Source organism: Parasteatoda tepidariorum, chromosome 8 (genome assembly GCF_982258835.1).
Source record: "Parasteatoda tepidariorum strain Cologne lab strain chromosome 8, Ptep-v5.0, whole genome shotgun sequence".
NCBI classification, from domain to species: domain Eukaryota; kingdom Metazoa; phylum Arthropoda; class Arachnida; order Araneae; family Theridiidae; genus Parasteatoda; species Parasteatoda tepidariorum.
The window spans coordinates 84,273,186-84,295,615 of NC_141762.1; the positions used below are offsets into that span (position 1 = coordinate 84,273,186).

At 28.2% G+C, this 22,430-nt stretch overlaps 1 protein-coding gene across 1 annotated transcript in view; it reads left to right on the forward strand.

Annotated features, from left to right (window-relative positions):
• Positions 1 to 22,430, forward strand: part of LOC107450041 (neurotrimin) — a 311,817-nt gene that overhangs the window by 204,668 nt on the left and 84,719 nt on the right. The window contains exon 3 of the mRNA XM_043043209.3: positions 5,286 to 5,496. Within this exon, the coding sequence (XP_042899143.1) occupies positions 5,286 to 5,496 (211 nt within the window). The remainder of the gene's footprint in view (positions 1 to 5,285; positions 5,497 to 22,430) is intronic.

Below are 22,430 nucleotides of genomic sequence, written 5' to 3' on the forward strand. Positions count from 1 at the left end.
CATTCTTTCATAAAACATAAAATAGACTTCATAAAATTGGAGCTTTTGTAAGTTTTCGATTATATTAAGATCATTAAGAATGATATTTATTGAAATATTTGACAGTTTCCTCGAAATAAAATAATTAAAAACTATTATATAGTTTTCATTTCGTATCACATTTCACGAAACTTATTTCAAATATCACTTTAAAATCTTGTTTTACTGCAAATTGTATCAAAATTAATACCGAAGCACTTCGGTAAAAATTATCGAGATTTGTGACGTTCCCAAAAGAAGATTATATTTTCAACAATACTCATAATGCTAATAAAATCATGAAGGAATTTAAGAGGGGAAGAAAATAGCTAATAGTGTCAAACCTACTCCTGCAAGTTTATTAAACATTATAAGACAGTTTCAAAAAAAGTATTTGGGCGCTACTAAATTAAATTGTTTTATGTCACTGAACTATACTATGGCTTATCGGAATACTTTATTAGGATTGAAATTGAATTTAAAAATTTTTTTTGAATTAATTGATGCTATTGTCCTTGATTGTTTTTTATTGTTACAGATGTGAATCTTTTCCCAAAAATACTATATTTTTGATCAATTTACAAAGCAAAAGGTTTAAATTTATATATATATATATATATATATATATATATATATATATATATATATATATATATATATATATATATATATATATATATATATATATATTATATATTATATATATATTATATATTATATATATATATATATATATATATATATATATATATATATATATATATATATATATATATATATATATATATATATATATATATATATATATATATATATATATATATATATATATAGAGAGAGAGAGAGAGAGAGAGAGAGAGAGAGAGAGAGGCAGCATATATAGTATAATCAAAGTAAATTTAATACTAATATCGTAGTATATTTCATTTTTAGACAATCATTCGAAATAGAATTTCTTACAAAATTTTTATATTAATATTGAATTTTAAAATACAATTAAGTATACTTTCTTGACATTAGTAAAAAACACATTTTAGAAATATTTAATCTGTATGCAAATGATTTCAAAGACATAAATAGAGTTCTCGTTTGGCAAAAAAGCAAAAGCTTTTGAATACAAAGTAGTATTCTTTAAGCGGGCCATTTGTGAACTATTTTTTTAGATCGTTATTCTCAGGTTTGTCAACTGAGCTAAGAGCCTTTGTCGCCAATAAATCAAAGATCTTTCCTCTCAATTTAAATAAATTAATCGTTGGAAAAAACTCTAGCCCTTTCTATGCTTCTACGATTATCCAAAAAGAAAATAAATGATGGCAGCTGTAAAGGACATGCCCGTCTTTCTTTTCTTTACTATTCATTCTAAAAAAGAATAAATGAAAAATCAAAGAGTTTTCAAAGTGTAAATCCATGTTGGCTTCAAAAATATTAATAAGACATGTTTAGAAGCCAAAATACCCCACTGGGCTATTGATCGTTGTTCAAAAACTTTGTTATCGGTGCCAAACACGTGTATGGGGATTTCAAGGAATGTTTTTGGCGAACCTTAAAAAATAACACTTTCAGTTCTAATAAAAGCTCCGGGGGTAAAGATTTTGGTTTATTTTTTAATACATGAAATCTTTTTTATAAAAAAAAATTTACTTAATCTATTAGCAACCATATACACGTGGTTTGAAATAAATATCTATAAAGAAAAGAACATCGGTGATTTTTTTCATGGGTTTGCCAGAAATTACGACAATCGATTATATCAATTCAACTACCAATTAATGAATGCAATGAAACTTGAAAAATTAAGGTTAAGTTTTGAATCTTTATTAAAGCACCCTGGCTTGCGATATTTCACAATTTAGTTCATTTCCCTCATTTTTCAATATAACGCAGCACATGTCTTTTTATTTAAAAAATTTAATTAGCGAAATATACGAAGGTCAGTGATGTTTATAAAAAATACTAATAGTGTAAAATTCCTAAACTGATACACGGAGCAAAAAATATTTTGATGAAATTTACTTACAGTATTGTAATTACTTTTTTATTAAGGAAAGAATTATTAATCTGGTTCATAAAGCCAAAATACACGGTATTTGAACCATACATTTGATAATTTTTTCATTCATATTTTAACGATTCACTGGAAATTCCCGTTTGCAAAATTGTAGTTATTATTACCACACATTTACTAAAAAAAAAAAAAAATAACGAGTAAAATTTTTCCAAGTAATTGGTTTTTACACTATGTTCTAGGTTATCATTATAAAACTAGCAAATTTTACCACTTTTACCGTACATTATAAAACGGTATTTTATTGTTAACTATACCAAAATCATTACCAAAGTGCTTCGGGGGAAATTCATGAGTTTCTTGGTGTTCTCATAGAGCCAGCAATACCATATTCTATTAGTTTCGACTACGCACTTCTTCTCAACATACAATTCCTTTTTTTAATTTTCAAAAAGTTTAATGATCTTAAATTGTATGTAACTCAAAGTACATTTAAACATTTATGAGAATGACAAAAATTACATCATATTAGACTTTTTAGATTCATCAGAACTTTTTACTTAATAGACAAATCCATTACCTATTTTTTTGGACTCAATTTGTTTACATCAAGGGTTTCTCAGAAATTTTATTTAGTCGTAATTGTAAAAGTGCTTGCTCAACAAAAGCAAATTTTATTTTGCTGCTGACTGGTGTTTACACATACACACAGCGTTTAAAACTGTCAATGATAAGAATAAGAGATCTAAATTTTTTAACAGATAATAGCTAATAAGTTAAATGATATTACAATAACCTTCTAATTTATTTTTACAATCAATTACAATTTTGATTAGCAAATGATTATTATTAAGTTTAAAATTGTATTATATTTGTGTATTGTTTTATAAAGAAATTAAAAAATATATCTCTTCTCACTTTTTTTTTTGTAAATAATTGTACACAACGAAAACGTATTTGGTAAAAAATTCCAGAATATGACTAAATTTATTGCGTTACTGCCTCTTTGCGAACACCAAAAAGCTTTCTAATTTTTAGCGGATCATTATGTTTAGGATATTAGTAAAATTAGCAATAAATATGATTTTATAATCTGTGATAAAATTTGGTAATTTTATCATGATACTTTAGAGTATGGCACAAATACCCTTTATTCGATTAAATTCACTTTTCAGTTTTTTAATTATTCCTAAATATGTGCTAATAAGAACTATCAGAATTTCCAGTGAATTCCATTTTTGCTGGATACGGAAAAATTACCAAATAAATGGTTCAAATTCTATATATTTTGCTTCCGAAAGAATAAAAATTTCAGGTATGAGCAATTAAAAAGAGAGTTGTACTTATTTATTGATTATTAAATTTATTAAGATATTAACTATTGGTAATTTTTTTTTCTTTGTGTTTCACTCGAAATTTTAGCTGATCTATATTTTTATTAAATCTTAGAAATGAACAAATTAATTATAAACCCTTTACATGTAATCGCAATAGTAAAAAATGGAACTAAAAATCATTTGTTTTGAAATTTTATTTTAACAATTGAAAGTTTTCTATTAAAAATTCTGGATCAAATTATGTTAAAAGTACTAGCACCTTGAAGTTAGCATCTGCAAAATCTATGTTACTCTAAAATAAATTTTTATCTTAAAATTTTGATCTGTAATTTTCACAAAAATATTTATTTAGTTACAGCGATTCAGTATTTTCAGTAAATATTACTGTATACAATACTGTGCATCAGCTTTTTTTTGTTCCTTGAAACAGGATTTTATGGATTGGATTTTAATTTTCAAGGGAAATGATGAATGAAATCATTTTATGGGCAAATAAGTACTGGCACCCTGAGTGACTCTAAAATAAATTTTTATCTTAAAATTTTGAGCCGTAATTTTCACAAAAATATTTATTTAGTTACAGCGATTCAGTATTTTCAGTAAATATTACTGTATACAATACTGTACATCAGCTTTTTTTTGTTCCTTGAAACAGGATTTTATGGATTGGATTTTAATTTTCAAGGGAAATGATGAATGAAATCATTATATGGGAAAAAAAGTACTGGCACCCTGAGTGACTCTAAAATAAATTTTTATCTTAAAATTTTGAGCCGTAATTTTCACAAAAATATTTATTTAGTTACAGTGATTCAGTATTTTCAGTAAATATTACTGTATACAATACTGTACATCAGCTTTTTTTTGTTCCTTGAAACAGGATTTTATGGATTGGATTTTAATTTTCAAGGGAAATGATGAATGAAATCATTATATGGGAAAAAAAGTACTGGCACCCTGAGTGACTCTAAAATAAATTTTTATCTTAAAATTTTGAGCCGTAATTTTCACAAAAATATTTATTTAGTTACAGCGATTCAGTATTTTCAGTAAATATTACTGTATACAATACTGTACATCAGCTTTTTTTTGTTCCTTGAAACAGGATTTTATGGATTGGATTTTAATTTTCAAGGGAAATGATGAATGAAATCATTATATGGGAAAAAAAGTACTGGCACCCTGAGTGACTCTAAAATAATTTTTTATCTTAAAATTTTGAACCGTAATTTTCACAAAAATATTTATTTAGTTACAGCGGTTCAGTATTTTCAGTAAATATTACTGTATACAATAATGTACATCAGCTTTTTTTTGTTCCTTGAAACAGGATTTTATGGATTGGATTTTAATTTTCAAGGGAAATGATGAATGAAATCATTATATGGGAAAAAAAGTACTGGCACCCTGAGTGACTCTAAAGTAAATTTTTATCTTAAAATTTTGATCCGTAATTTTCACAAAAATATTTATTTAGTTACAGCGATTCAGGATTTTCTGTAAATATTACTGCATACAATACTGTGCATCAGCTTTTTTTTGTTCCTTGAAACAGGATTTTATGGATTGGATATTAATTTTCAAGGGAAATGATGAATGAAATCATTATATGGGAAAAAAAGTACTGGCACCCTTAGTGACTTAACTTTTCACCGCTATTTTGTAAGGAATTTTTTTTATAGTATTTGAATCATTCTAGCCTTTTTAAATGTTGCCTATCCTTTAGTATTTCTTTACATTAGTGTTACTTGATAAAGTGATGCCTTCAAACAATAGCTCTGATATGATGTATTCGTTCTATATGTAACGCTAATATTTTTTCTCGATTAAATAAAATAAAAACTCCTTAATGTAACAAAATTAAATAAAGATTATGTTCTTTGTCCCTTTTCAATTAACATACTTATTCTTCTTGTTTGATGTAGGTGTCTTGGATCCGCCGGAAAGATTTTCATGTTCTGACTGTTGGAATGGACACGTATACAAGTGATGAACGCTTCCAGGCCCTCCATGTGCACAATTCTAATGACTGGACTCTACAAATAAAATTCACCCAGCTCAAAGATGAAGGACCTTACGAATGTCAAGTGAGCTCAGATCCCAAAATAAGCTTTTTCGTGAACCTCACTGTCTTCGGTAAGTGGAAATATAAAATACTCTTTAACTTATCATACGTTTGCATATTTATATCAAACCTTGAGTGTCCATAGTATGATTTATAATAGTGGTTACCAACTGGCGGCCCGTGGGCCGCATCCGAACAGCAAAGCCTTTTTTGGTGGCCAACGAACTAAAATATATTAGTTGTACCTTTTTGCTGACAATTTTCGTAAAACATCTATTTGGGTTTTAAATACTTTTGAGTTTTATATCTTAACAATTTGATATCTGTTAAGGTCAGGTTTCTTAGGACAAGCGCCTTATCTCAGCGTCAGCGGGACGTCAACGCCCCGTTGACGCCAACAAAATACTGGTTTGTTAGCTCAAGGCCTGGTTTCTTAGAACTAGCGCCTTATCTGGGCGTCAGCGGAAAGTTGACGTAGAGCTGACGCCAAAAAAATACTTTTTTGTTAGCTCAGCGTGAGCAGTCGGTCCTACGCAGATATTATCTCTCATTGCGCATGCGTTAATAACGTAAACAAATATTTATTTTGAATTTGTATTGATTTTGTTATTGTCGACCAGTGTTTTAGAGAACAAATAATGACTTTGTCCAAGAAAAAACACATTATAGCTGAGTTAAATGAGGAGTGCTATGTTTAATGAAGAAGCTATGTTTAATGTCGAAATCAAAATCTTGGCTGATTTCAATGTGCTGTTGGATGTTGTCCGCCATTGCTTTTGTGGTTAACGTCACTTTGTAATCCAACTGCAGTTGAGTTGGACGGCAATTGTAGTTCAAGATGAGCGTTCGATGACGCATACTATCAAACTCACAAATGGACCAATCAGAGGTTAGCGCTGATTTCCAGCTGACGGCGTCCGGTCCTAAGAAACCAAGCCTTTAGCAGTTTGATATCCCTAATTGTTTAATACATGTGTTCACATTAAAGTTATTGTAGCCAGAATTGTTTACTATGCAATTAAATATATTTAAAAATCTACTTTTTATTTTAATTTGTAATTCAATACTTTTGTTTTGTACAACTTGATGAAAATCCCACAGTAATATTTAATATTCCTCATAACATAAATGTGTCCTATATGAATTCCGATAATGTTGCGACCCGCCATTTGGCTGGAGTTTTTAATTGTGGCCCCAAGCCTCATGTAAGGTGGAAACCCCTGATTTATAATATAAATAATTAGGGACTAAACTACAGCAAAAAGTACCGACACTCTGAATGCCGGTATTTTTTAATGTAAAATCCACACGCCATGATGCAAAAAAGGTGAGTAATAAAAACCATAAAATCACTGAGTCACTCTAATTAAATAGCATAGATTTAATTTAAATTCCATGCTTATAATGTCTTTAATAACATTCAAATCATGTCATTAAAATTATAGCGTAATATAATATTTTACAGTAAAAATGGAATTTACGGATACTCCCTCCAAAGTGCCGGTACTTCGTAGCGTAATTTGATCCGGAATTTCTTACGTTGAAGCATAGTACCTTTTTCGTAAATTAAAACTAAAGTCTGCCAAGCATCACAGTTTTCTTAAGTAAGAAATATGAAAAATCTCTTTACAATTCAAAATCTATATTCTGTTATTAACTGCATGCATTGACATGAATGACATTTGTCATTTTAAGCTTTCTTTAGGGGTGAAATAACTTTGAGAAACATAACAATTCACGCGTATCCAGTTTAGACGGTAAAATTTATTTAAACTCTTATACTTTTGTTATAATTAATTTTCTTTTAGTTTATATCAAACCAAAATAGTAAGCAAAATATTTTGTTAAAATTAATTTTTTCCACAAATCAAAGTAATTGAAATATAATTTTTGAACTAATTTAAATTACTTCCTCTAGCATTACACTTGTAATGTATCAATCTGCAAACAAAGAAAAGTAATAGAAAAGCTAAAATAAATAAACGATATCTACTCTAAAAAATTAATTAACGACTACTTTGTGAAAACAGAATGAGCATCAGGTGAAAAAGTTTATAAAATCTGGAACAATTGGAAATTATAGTTTCATGAATGGTTGAAATTTACATTTTCATTAATTGTTTTTGTTAATTGAATAATATGGTTTCACGGACAATTCAGAGTTTTTCCCATTTTGCTTATAAAATCTATTTAAACTAATTTACTTCCGTTAATAATAGTTAGATTTGAGTTAACAGCAGACCAAAATGTCAAACGAAATATATCTTTTTTATGCATATTGCCTAGTGCATATTGCCTAGTGCATTTTATGCATATTGCCTTATGCATATTGCCTAACCTTATTTGACTATTGGCACCAGAATCGGCTCTGAAGTCTGAAATGGGGACCAACACTAAGGGAGTACATAAGTTTCCCATTAGTTTTAAATAACAAATTCTGCACCTCTGGACCACAGTATCCTACATCTCATTTTAGAAGTTCCCACTGTCTAGGTTGTTGTAGTTGTAGTTCATTTACGTCGCACTAGAGCTGCACAATGGGCTATTGGCGACGGTCTGGGAAACATCCCTGAGGATGATCCGAAGACATGCCATCACAATTTTGATCCGCTGCGGAGGGAATGGCACCCCCGCTTCGGTAGCCCGACGACCTGCACGCGAAGTCGAGCACTTTACGATAGTTTAACGAGAACCAATACCGCACACCCTCGGTCCCTACGCAGACTGATCCAAGTGGTCACCCACCCACACACTGACCGCAGCTAGTGATGCTTGACTTCGGTGATCTGCTGGGAACCGTGTCTTAATGATCAGTCCACTGCGGGATGCATATTGCTTTGATAGAAGCAGAAAGAAGATCTGAAATTATTTCAGGGTTATTTAGAGAACGATTTCCTATTGAACATTAACTAAGCAGTATATAATTACAGTTTCAAGGATGTGTTTCGAATATAATTGAAAATTAGGGTTTATTAAAAATTGCAATTGCAATTTGGATTTTAATTATTTTAAATAAATTCGTGCACGTTAGTTATTAGATAATTAATTTTTCGTTTCATACCAGAACAAAAATGTAAACAAAATTATTATGCTAAAATATATTTCTTAAACAGATGATTTTGATTAAAACAAAAAAATAATTCGAAACTCTTCTACATTAATTCAGAAAACAGTTTCTTATTAATTAACAATGAAAATTAGAGACATTCAATAATTAAATAGAAATCTCCATCCTACAAAATTAGGAACCTTTTTTCATCCTTTTAGGGTAATTGAAGCTTTTTTTTTTCATCAATCCGCTTTCTTTAGAAAACTTACCATTATTTTAATTTTCCGCTTTTTTATCATACTAAATGTTCATTTCAACGCTTCTTTGTCATTTTTTCCTATCATTTTTTTCATAATTGAGCTATAACTTGGTTCATTAATCAAGTGGTATGTGTCGTTAATGTATAAAACTTTTGTTTGTAGTTTTTTTACTATTAAAATGAAGAAAGGATATGATAAAAAAATTTTTTTTGAGCAGTGCTTATATATCAATTATTTCTTTTTGCCAAACTTTATTAATGTTCTTGAAAAAGTTTTTATTCTGTTGTCACAAAAGCTGACACTTGTTCGTTTTACTTTTGTTTCTTCAAAGTGTATTTTTGCTTAACCGAATTTTACATAATGCTTATTAATTAATCATGTTTATAGTTTTAGAAGGAACAAAAGAAAAAGTAAAAAGTTTTTATGCTACTCAAAATGGTATAAATCAATAAGCTAAAAAAAAAACATTAGTTGCAGTTTAATAAGAATTTTTTTTCCTTTTAAATAATAATATTAAAAATGCCAATTTAAACGTAAGAAAGCTTCGCAATTTTTCTAAAAATATTCATATGCCTAACATTCTGAATGAAAAGAGAATAATAATAAGCAATTATGCTACAGTAGGAATTTTTTTCTTTCCTTGATTCAATTCGATTGTCATTGGTTCTTATCATTTGATAAGCCACCATGAGTACATCAACTATAAAAAAATGTTCCTCTATTTTCATGTTTAACTTATACCCAATCTCAATCGGGATCATTCTTTTTACAAAAGTAGTGATGCTGTAAGCCGACTGGTCTGTGTAGGGGGCAGGGAACTAACCTCGCATCAGAAAGGTCCTGGGTTCGAATCCTGGACAAGGCATGGATGTTTCTTTCTCTCTCTGTGTGCTCTACGTCCTTTCTTTTTTGTGGGTGAATGCGATCCACCCTATAAACGGGTTGTGGCTTTGTGAATGGCGTGGCAGAAGTCGAATTCCTGTCCATAGATGGCGCCACTGAAAAACAGAAACAATCACACCCCCACTGCCTAAACAGGCATACGACAAAAAAAAAAATTGAGGCTGTTTCTTACAGCAACTACGCTAAGCAATTTACCACAGCAATTACGTTAAATAAGTTCAGAATTCCGAATCTGTCGCAAAGAAGATATTTTTTCTAGATCAAATATTATTTCTTTTTCGATTTCACAGTTTAAATTTTAATAATCATCAGAGTATAAATCATATTCTGCCTCTAAAATCAAGAGGATTGTTCTTCAGTATTGGCAAATATGTTTACTAGATCAAAAGTAGCTCATATGTTAATAATTATTTTTTCATTCTACAATATCTAATATAGATGCTAGTGAGATACGGGACTTTGCAAAACTACTGTTAAAATTATTTGCTACAAAATATTCTAGCTAAGGTGTCGGACTGAGAGAAAACCGAGATTTTCGTATACTGTAAAAAATTCCGGAACAAATTCCAGTAAAACTTATTGGCCCTCTGATTGAAATTCAATTTATCATAAAGTCCAATTTTACGATAAACTTTTATACTGTAATTTTTACAGTAATATTTATTTATTTACAGTGATTCGGAGATTTTACAGTAAATTACGATGCATCAGATTTTTTTGTTTCTTAAAATTTCATATCAAAAATATTTTTACTGTTATAAGTACTGGCACCTTATGAGTACTAGTACCGAAATTTGATCCAAAATTTCTTACAACGTAAATTCAAAACAACACTATGAATAGAATAAAAGCTCCATGAGAAAAATAATATGAACAATAAAATTAATAAATCTTTGAATATACAGGTATACTCTACAAAAATAGATTTAGGATTTTCAATTATTTTATTCATATAAAATGATAGGTTCTAGTATGTGGAAATTTCATGATTTCAAAATCATTTTCTAAAGAGTTTTGCTTTTGGGAAAATGTCTTGATGCTTACGCACGTTACAAAAATAACTTATCGTAGAATTCCTTGAAGCTTTGTATGTAGTTTTTGTATATAGGAAGATAAGTTTTTTACTGAAAACTAAGGCTTAAGTGTAAATTAATTATTCTTATCATGCTTTAAATAAGAATGCTTAGAAGATTTTCCTTAAAAAAAATACTTCAGCAATATATTTAGCTCTATTTCATTGCTTATTTTAGATTTTTTTTAACGATTTTAATTCGAAACAAATAACTATACTACTGATCTAGAAAAAATAGAATTATGCATTGCCACTTCTTGTAGAGCTTAAAGCAAAGCATGAAAGATTTATAGGTTTTAAACACAAATTTGTCTTTATTTTGAAAAATGAACACTTTATACATTTTTTAAGGTTGCTGTGGATTTGTAATTTTTTGCCTCGGCTTACCAAAGTAAAAATTGCAATTTTAATTGCTTTTTTTTAAAAAATAAAATTTTGTCCATCCCAATCGTTTATCTTAAGACAAAAATAGTTTGTTTATAACTGTTTCACTAGTAATTACTTTCAAGAAAAGATTTAAAATTTGTTTCTTGGACTTTATTCTTTTCTATTGCTCAATAAAATAAAATCTTCGTTTGATATAATGGAAAATGGTTAATAGTATTTAAAGTATATTGCATATATGATGCATTCGAAAGTAGATGTTTAGATTTTCCTCAGAAATTTGCGTAGATTAATCTTATTATCAATATTATAAACTTTCATAGTAATTGCGTTTAATGGATATTTATATTGTTTAAAGAAAAAGAAAAACAACCACAGTTTGACTTTTAAATTGGAAGCAGAGCATCATTTTAGGCGGTATTTACTATCTGGTTGAAACGATCTAGCTAGAATTTAGAGGGATATAAAAACTGTGAATAATTCTCGAATTTTTGTATATTTAATGAGTCCAAGCAAGGCAGCGCTTAGGTAAATTTTTAATCTTTAAAAAAAGAGAAAGAAGTCAAAGAAAACTCCAAAAACTTTGCTTTTCTTCATATTGACATTTGGTGCAAAGTTGCAAAGTTCTGTTATATATATATATATATATATATATATATATATATATATATATATATATATATATATATATATATATATATATATATATATATATATATATATATATATATATATATATATATATATATATATATATATATATATATATATATATATATACGGAGAGAGAGAGAAAGTTACTAAAATTAGAAGATATATATAAACCTAACTTTGGTAAATAACTATTTTAAACAACAATAGATATGAAAATATCATGTTATTTTCACTGAAATGCATTATTTGATATGACTATCGAACCTTCAAATATCATCTTACTAAAAATTTAAAAAACTTAACTATCATAAATGACTATTTGAACTCACAATAGTTCTAAAAATATCACATGAGTAATTTCATATGACAACAGAGCATTCAACGAATAACTGAAATCCAATATGAAATAACAAAAAAATACCGAAATTCTGTTAAGTTTTGTTGAATATTATGAGGAACACAGCATGCTTTACTTTTAGTTTTTATAAATATGGAACTTACAGATACCGTTATAAAATATGAAACTATAAGAAACTTTAAAGATTTCTTCAAAAAAAAAAATGAGTTAGCTTCTTAATGTTTGGCCTAAACTCAAACTGATCGTCGTTTCATAACAAAAGAATGTTCTGGATTATTTTTCTGTCAATGACACATATGGCGTTCCAATTCTATCAAATAGAATCGAATATGCTTATTGAATACTGCTCTCTGGAATCGTGTCTATTATTCACAATTGAGCGTATTGTATATTTTCTATTCAGTTTCACACGTTTATGGAGATGAAATTGAATGTCATTTCAGCTCAGAAGTTCTTTGTGCATATCAAATGCTTTCAACAATAAACGTATTTTAATATTTCAAATCTAAATTTATAAATTTGAGCAGTGCTTTTTTCGTGTTTTAGTAGTTCAGAGTTTAACATAATTTTATAATGGTGATTTCTTTTATTATATGATTGGAAAACAGAATAATATTTTACATCGAAAAACAAATGTTAATTTTTTTGCAGTTTGTAAAAACTACTGCAGTATATTTCCAATAAGCCATCAACCTCAGGATCAGGTGTATAATGTAAAATAGAAATTGTCAGATTAAAATTTCGCAAATTAAATAGTGTCTATGGGTGAAATAAAGTTTACAAAAAAACATAAGACTGGTATATTATTTTTCAATTATAACAAACTGTATAATTTTTGTATATTTTCAATTTACGTTTTACTGACATTTTAAAAAAGGCAAATTTTGACATTTACAAAATGACAGTTTCAAGGTTACACATGTACTATTGTGTCCTTATGAATTAAAATGTGTTGGCACATTTACATCGCGTTTCGAGAGGCATCGGATAACAGACGTGTCGTATGACTAGGCTTTGCATAATCAAGACTCTATTGAGCTCAAACAAGACTACGTGTTTGGAGTTGAAAAATCGAGAAATATTTACAGTTAAGCATTTTAATGTTTGATTTCAATTGTAAGCGTTTAAATTTTGAAACAAAATTAATTAAAAATGTCCTGTCCTTTGTTTCAAATAGATTCAAATTCATTCGATTACACAGGATTCATATTTACGAGCTGAATATCTGTTATTACACGTAAGAGCTTAAATGTGTATTATTTTATTGAATTTCTTCAATTGTTTTGGACAAAAAATAATATGTTTCAGTTGTGCTTTAAAGCTACTTGAGAAAAGGCGAATTTGTAAGCAGCATTGGTCATGAAAGAAGGGTTTCTTTATTAACATTTTAGAAATTTACTCTCAGACAAAATAAAATAGATGAATAGGAAATATGTAGATGACTCTTATGAATAAGTATCATTGCTGCAGTCTGAATCTTAATTACAATTTGGAATATCAATATACAATATGGATATATGAAAATGTCAATTGCTCATATTGTTTGATTTTATATAACACATTAATGGTTCTCAACATCAACTCTTTCCATAAGCCTACGCAGAGCTCAAGACCGAACTACTTAATAAGTTAGATCATACGTAGTATATTTTATTAGAAATATTTGGGGCGGATCAACCAGCGTGAATTCGGAATTTACCGCGAATCAGCCAGTATGCCAGGCAGCAGTAGCATGACTTATTTTACAAAAACCGCCTATACAATCTTTACCATTATAAGTATCGAACACTTCGATATTAAGTGTTTTAAATGAAAAAGTTATTCCTTGAAATTTCTGACTTCAAAACGCTTTGAAATATTCTAAATGAAAATGCTTTGAAATATTTTATTCCTACGCGGCTAAATTCATAAAGATTCAAAGACTTATATACCTGGTAAAATTTAGAAGAATAGTAAATGCCAAAGAATTGTTTTTAGCTAAAAACAATAGGAAAAATAAACAATAGCGTTGCTCCGACATACGAGTACTAGATGATTATGCCGAGTTAGATCTTTTGAAACTGAAAAAAATGTAAAACAGTCACCAAAAGTAAGAATGTATGAAAGGAGCAGAACCCAGAAGGGTCTGACAAGCTTAAAGATTATTATGAAGAAAATTTATACCTGCAGTTGCTTTGAAATAACTTCATGTACAAAATGCGTCCCATACAATGTAATAATTACATTGATCAATAAACTATCCATTTAAAATAAACAACAGTTAGAACTTTAACTATAAAAAAATGATTTCAGATATCTAGTACAGGAACGAAATTTTGATTGTAAGAAACCATACGATCAAAAGGTGTTTTAAAATCAATATTTTCTTATTTGAGAATCTGTTCATTGTTAATTTATTGACGTAGATTCTAGTCCACGATATTTTGTAAGATCACATTTTACTATCACGATATTTTGTATCTTAAGTTCTTTCACCTTTCAAATATGGGACCGAGATCAATTTTTCTATATTTTTCTATTTTATTTCTTGATAATTAGGAGTTTTCTTTTTTGAATTGAGAAATTATAAGTCTCAAAGCTAATATATTATAAAAAAATAACAAAAATGTTTACTTCACTCAGACAATATTTATTAATCAGACAATATTAATTATCCGAGGGACTTATTCCACACAGTTCTGCTTCGAATGATAAATTTAACGTACTGCCAAATTCATGGCAGAAACATCTGTATTCACACAAACGTTGTTTATTTGAGATCAAGTTTTGAATTCCTTATATTGCTTGGAAACAGTTTTTAATTTATTATTTCAGTTATAAAAAGAAATTGCTGTAGATGTGCAAGCAGCTTTTTTTTCCTCTCAGGTAGGTTACGCATTTTTCGCAATTTAGGCAATAGGGTAATCAACTATGTAATAACTGTTGCGTATAATCAATTTATTTTCCATGTGCTTTGGTAGCGCTGTGAGAGCGTTACGTTCTTAACATTACGCAGCGTGTGCGCTAAGCTTTCAACTTTACATTGTGTGTATATGACGTATACTTTACAGTCCTTGTTTCTTATTTTCCCGCAACCGCTTTTGTCGTCCTCAAGCTCAGCAAAGCATAGTTGGTAGCAGTCTACTTAGTTATGAAAAATCATGAAAACTGTTTTATCTTTTGAAATTCCAAAAATGACAGCGACAAATTGCAAACAATGAGTAATGAAAATGTAAGCAATTTTTAACTCCGACTGATCGAGCTAAGCTAACCATTGCATTTGGAAAAGTATTGATCTAGATGCAGTTGGTTAGATAAAAAATATTACTGTCAGATGAACAAGCTTCGTAATATGCAGAAGAAAAGAGCACACAGTCAATGGAATTAAAATTACGTACACTGCATGGTTAAAAAATCTTGAAAAAATGATTAAATAACAATAAATGTAATTGTTATTTTATCCTATTTAAACAAAACAGTAGAATAACCACAAATAAGATGGTATGCAAACTGTAAACTGTGAGAAAAACGGCTCATTAACTGGTTTTATCTAATACGTTTAAGAAACCAGAGTTTTATCATACCAACTAGGCCCACCAAATGAATCCAATTAGTCCCTATATCAGTTGGATTTATATTAAAGGCGAGAGCTCTTATCTGACAATCTCATTACCAACGAAACGATTTTCCGCCTTGACATCAAGATAATTTCTCTTAATAAAACACAATTCAACCTAACTCCAATGCCCATTACCTTACAAAAAGTCTAGCTCTAATGTCCCGTTATTATTTCTTAACAGTTTTGAAACTATACTAGTTGTAAATGTTTGAAAACCGTAAAGTTAAAAAATGTTTTTTTTACTGTAAACTTTAAGAGTAATTGGATGAATAGACTGCTGCCGGTTTTTTACCCTAATTTTAAAGGGATATTTCTAACAGTGTGGGCAAGAAGAAGATAGAAGGATTGATGCTAGTAAAGAACTCCAGAAGCCGTGATGCATATTGATCAATCCAAACGACTTTCGACAAAATGTCTGCCCAAGAATTGAAAGCATCTAATAAAGAGTTAGTGATTTATAAGGTCAGATGTCCAACTGGAAAATTCGGGCGAATAAAACAAGTGCTTAAAAGTCAGCGGGAAAATTGATAAAAGAAATTCTAGAAATCTTATGGGAAGAGAAGAAAAAGTTACTGCAGAAATCCCGTGATCAAATGAGTTCAGAAACAGAGCATGGCGCTCAGAAGAATAATTTCTCATTCAAACTTTGCTTTGAGAGCGAGAAATTGTTATTCCAAGGTACACTAACAGACGATGAATAGATGCTACAAATGTTCGACAATCTCATCGAAAATACAATTTTCAGGAAAATTTCACGTCCAATAGCATTTCAAATAATTTTGTTAGGTTTTCCTCAATACAATAAGGTCTAGCGGATGAATCTCACATGCACTGGAAAAAATTACGGATTAAATTACAGAGAAAATTATCGGCTCCCTTGTTGGTTAGAATGAGACAAAGGAACATAATTTTAATGCAAAATAAATAAATATAAGAATATTTTTATAAAAATTTAAATAATTAGTAAAAAATGAAATTGGGTAACTTTTACAAAATTATTCTTTTATTATTAAGAATCAAAATTATAAATATCCAGTACTTAGTAATTTATTTATCAAATAGACTTTCATGATACATAATTTCTATAATGCTATCTCTATAATGCAAAATTTTTTTCTCCTTCATGATTTAAAGTTAAAATTTTAAACATATCCTTAAATTGTTTGAACCAAAACAAATCAAAAATAAAATAACCTCAAAATAATAATCACAATAACATTCAAAACATGTTATTTGCAAGAAAATTTCTTTGTATTGTCTAGCAAATTGTTGTTATAATTTTGTATTATTAACGGTATTTTCAACTTCGATAAAAATAGTATTTTTATTTCAAAAACATTTATTACTAATATCTCTCAATAGAAGTGCATATTAGACTTAACTGCTGAAATGATGAAAAATATAAAATGTCTTTGATCTTTCTAGAAAGCAGAACAAATCAACAAATTTAGACTTAAATTTCAAGGAAATTTTGCACAAAATAAATTTTTCTAATAAAAATTCAACCCACCATATTTGCTCTAGTATTTCAAACAATCACAAAAATTTATGAGAATTTTCTTTAAAAACATGTTTTCAATTTCTGATAGCATAGCTTGTTTAAACCCATTTCGCTTCAATAAATATTTATTTGTACTTAGTTCCGAAATGAAAAGAATATCAAAACAGTTTTTAATCTTGCTATTTGTATAAAGAAATGATTCATTAAAATAAATAATTAATGGGCTTGCATATAATTTTTGATTCAAATCGCTTTAGTTTTGCAAATATGATATTTCACAGAAAATCCCTCAACTAAGAATTAAAGTATTTTTTTAACTTGTTTTTGAAATCATTAACTTATTTTTTTGTTGTCGGAAAAATATGCTTGGGAATTTTTAACTGGTGCAATTTAAGTTAACAATTGAACTCCTTTTTTTGTTTTATACCTTCTAATAATATTTTTTTTAAATATTTTATTTAAGATTGGCCGAAAACAAGTTGCGTGGTCAAGATTACAAAATTTCTACATCAATTTAAGGCATCTATTTTTAAATGACAAAAGCAAAATGATAAAATTATTTATTATCATTGAAAACATTTATTGTCATAATAATATTTACTCTAATATTAAATATGAACATTGTATTTTCAAAAATACTATTGTTTTAGTATTATTTGCGTTATTATTATTAGTGTTATTAAAAAATTATACTTTGAAATATAATGGATATTATATAATTGTTCCTTTTCGAAATCACAGTAATTAGAAACTATTTAGTTTATTTTATCCATAATTTGGATTTTTCTTCAAAAATATGTAATTTAAAAAAAGAAAACAATTGTGTATGCTTTAAAATTCAAAACTATTTCATTTATTTTTTAATTTCAGATGGAAGAATAATCAGCAAATTTAAATAAATATTTCCGCTCTGGACATTTAATAATACTGTGATAAATATTTTTGCTGCCTTGTCCAAGATTCTGAAATGTGTTTTTTAAAGAAATAATGGTTCATTTGATTTAATTCCAACAAACTTTTTATGAATAAAGTAATTGCTTATAAAGATATTTCATATTGAAACTTAAAATTATAAAATGATCTACCTTTAATTTCATGTAAACTTGGAAGGAGTCGTAAAGAAGTGTAACAAAATTTATTTATTTCATATTAATTTATTTCAACTCCGCGATTTTATTGTAATAATTCATTTTTATAATTATATGAAATAATTGCTGCACAATAAAAAAAATGTCGCAAGAAAATCAAATGCAGTAACAAAAACATTGTTTCATAAAGAATATGATGTTTCATAAAGAATACGAGTGTGGATAGGTGGCGCAGTTGGTTTGTCGTCGGCCTTCTGAGCCCAAGTCTGCGGGTTCGATCCCAAGGCCCAGACACCGGATTTTTGGGATGCAGAAAATCCTCAACGGCCATGTCGTATGATTATGCGGCATGTAAAAGATCCCTGGAGTGCCTTATTGGCTCTTGGCATTTCCGTCAAAATTAAATTCCTATTGCACTTTAGCATCCAAATAGAGTCTCGGTGCTGCCATCTAGTGTGGCAGAAACTAGACGTCCAAATTAACATGACCAACGGTATCTCACCCATTGTGGTGGTCCTGAAAGAGTAGATACCACCTCTGGAGAACGCACTAGGTCTGCTCATCGGCAAGACCGATTGCGCAGCTCATTAGAAATAAAATAAAAAAAATAAATAAAGAATATGATATAAAATTACCACAAACCCTGCACCAAATTCCGGATGAAATTACGGTATAAAGTATCGAAACTCAGCGCGCAGTACTTTTGACAGTAAAATAATTTTTACCGAAACATGTTTTGGAACAAAAAATATTATATACTGTAGTTTTTACAGTAATATTTATCATAAAATTATTGAATTACCCTAATTAAATAAATGGTGCCGTAAAATTCTTTATATGATATTTTGCGGTGAAATAGTAGTTACGGACGATACGGGGTGCAGAAAAGTTACGGACAAACTCTAAATACTGCAAAGATAATTTATAATAAAAAGAAACACGTTAAAAAACATTTTTGCATGTTTATAAATAGTTCTAATTTCACCGGTTCATATATAAGCAAAAATGTCCCAAAGAAAAGCATACATAATTCATTTTGTTACTTTACGTCAGAAAGTACATATTTCTAAATAGTTTTAGTTAGCAAAAAATTTCTCCTGTAGACAAATGAGAAATGTATCTTTAAGAAGTTGAGTTTAAAGTTCAGTTGCCCTATTCAATAAATAATCAGGCATAACTTTAAAATGTCTCTACCTTCAAAAGCAAGATACTAAATTGTTTTTCCTTCCGGTGGAAATTTTACTCAAGGAATCTGGCACTCTGTTAAATAACTCAAACCCTGTTTGATGTTGCCACAAAAAGTAATTTTTAAACATTGCTTATTTCTGAAATATATTTTGGATTAGAGCAAAAATGTACTCAATATGGTGAACACTGAATTCAGGCATTAAAATCATTTATCACCTTAACAAATTAGCTTCGTAAGTGAAATTAAAATTTTCCCATAGAGTAACAAATTTTCTTGAATAACTTTGCAGAAAACTTTTTAAAGAAGATTAATGCCAGTGGCAAGACGAAAATTTATTTTTACTCGTCTCCTTAGAAAATGATTAGAAAAGTCATTTATAACAAGCTAAAATATTATCTAAAAGGAAGTTTTCTTCTACTATAAATCACAGCTTGTTTGAGGTTTTTGAGAGGTAGGTTGAATGTCAATGATACCAAGATTTGTCAAATGAAATATAAAATATTAAATTTTTATTTTATATTGCATTTTACAAATCGATCGGTGAAGAAGACTGATTTGTGAAATAAAATTTAAAAGAAATCTGATCTTCCAGACAAATAAAGCGAGTTCAGAAATGTAGGTTTATAATATTTTGTTTTAAAAAAATTCTGAATTTATAATTATTATAGATATATTTTTCAGTATGAATTTGAAATACTGACTTTTCAAAGAGAAATTAGTTAAAATAAAATTAAATATAAACCTTATTTTTAATCTGTACTTTCTCAGAAATGAAATTCTCACTTTTGACGATTCAGCAATCCTTGGGCTATATTTCGTAAAATGTGAGGGTTTCTTTCGTCACGGAATCACGGTGATATTTTACGAATCGGGAACTTTCAAATATATGACGAATTCATATATTTATATATTTAATATATATAAGTGTGTATATTAGCAATGCATATTAAAGCAGCATATTAAAGCAAAGACTTCTACTTTGCTTAGAAGTTAATTAGAGAAAAGTAGGATGAAAACTAGACTATCGAAAAAAAATTGACGAAAAATTCCTACTGGCTGTATGATAGTCAAGGAGTTGTCTGCGTTCCAGGAAGAACCTGGATTTAAATCACGCTCCGTTCTATTTGTCTTTCCTGTGTTATTTGGTGACATTGATCCAACTGTTTGGTGCCCACGTTAAAGGTATTATTAGAGAAGTTACATTAATACATTAATCATTTTAAGGACTTTTTTTTCTTGAAAAAAATGGAATGACAAAATATTTCTTTACTTTTGACGAAACACAGTTTTTCGAAAAAGTGACGAAAGTTATTACGTCATTTTGATGAAATAATTGCTCGGATCATACTAGGAAATACTTTTCGTCAAAAACAAAGAACATTTGTTAAAATTTGAATATTCATTTAAAACAGCGTGATTTTGAAATTTATCAATATTGTTAAATAATTTGTTTATGACGTTTTGAAGCATCTTGCACTTATCCTTGAATTACTCAATCAACTTATCCTTATTTCAGTTTTTATTGCTCCAAAATCTTTTGAATTATCATATATTTCATAATTTTATAACTTTTGACATTTAAAAAGCAACATCTATATTTATATTTATTTTTAACTTATTTCTACTCGTATAAATATTTTATAGATAAGCAGAAATTAATGAACTAAAAAAAATAGACACGTGGGTTTACACCCTTCAATAAACTCAATTAACTCATTCCTTAATAGAATTATATTTATTTTTTTCCACTCTAATATTTTCGCGGTATTTATTTACTTACTGCTTTATGAATTTCTTATTTATTCATTTGAGTGTTCGCAATTAGCATCATTTATGAGATCACTTAAATAGTTTCTATTGCATTTTAATATTTTTTTAATGATACTAAACCATATTTTTTTAATCACTAATTAGAATACTTTCTTTACAGTACTTTCATTCAAGACAGGCAAAAATTTTAAAGCTCATTCTTTCGTTTAAAGAACAAAGAAAATAATTATCGTTTTCAATGCAAATTTTCTAGAATCAATTAAGACAACTTATTCTATTTGTTTTTTGCATGCATAATTTATGTCCTTATAATTTATTTTGTTCATTTGGAAAACTTGACAAATTTTCCCTTTTTTAGCTACTTTTGTGGAAAATGCCAAGGCTTAAAAATTCGTTTGTGAGCAACTAAAATCGTATTTGCAACTACTTATTATTTACAAACGCACACAACCGTTCCAGAGTTGAACATCTATTTTTATTCTTATCTTCAAATTTTTAAATTTGAGTCATGATTTCTAAAAATTACCATAATAAAATATATATTTTAAATCAATATTTTGATATTCAAACATTTTTTTAAGTTATCCAATATTTACACTACATTAAATATAGATTGAAACATATATTAAATTCGATTTGGAAGAGTCATCTTCTAGACAAAAAGTTATTTGCTATAGATTCCAAATTAAAAATTCCTCTTTTCTTAACACAAAGCAAAATTGAATATAAATTTAATTTTAATTCGTCGGAGCGAAACATTTTTTGATAATGTAGATTTTGTCGAAGTCCCTCGACAATACGCATCAAAAGAAAGTTTATATTTCATCTGAGCATTGTTTTTTTTTGTTAAAATAAACTAAAACAAATATACAAATTCAAGATACTTAAAAGAATTTCTCAAGAGACAAAACAAATCTGCTGCTTTAATATGCATTTCCTTCTGTTCCGAAGAAACAAGTCCGATTTTCAGCAGTTATGAACAACGAAACAAAGCTAATTTCGCCGGGTTTAAATTTTCTTTCTTTTTCCGGTTTTGATCATTTTCGAGTTAATTCAATTTTCTTTCGTGGTAAGGAATTCAAAACAATTCCCGAAAGAAATCTAATATCCAGGTATACTTTTTTCATGGAAAAAAAATATCATCTAGCTAACAAGAAAGAAACAAAAGTAATGCTAATA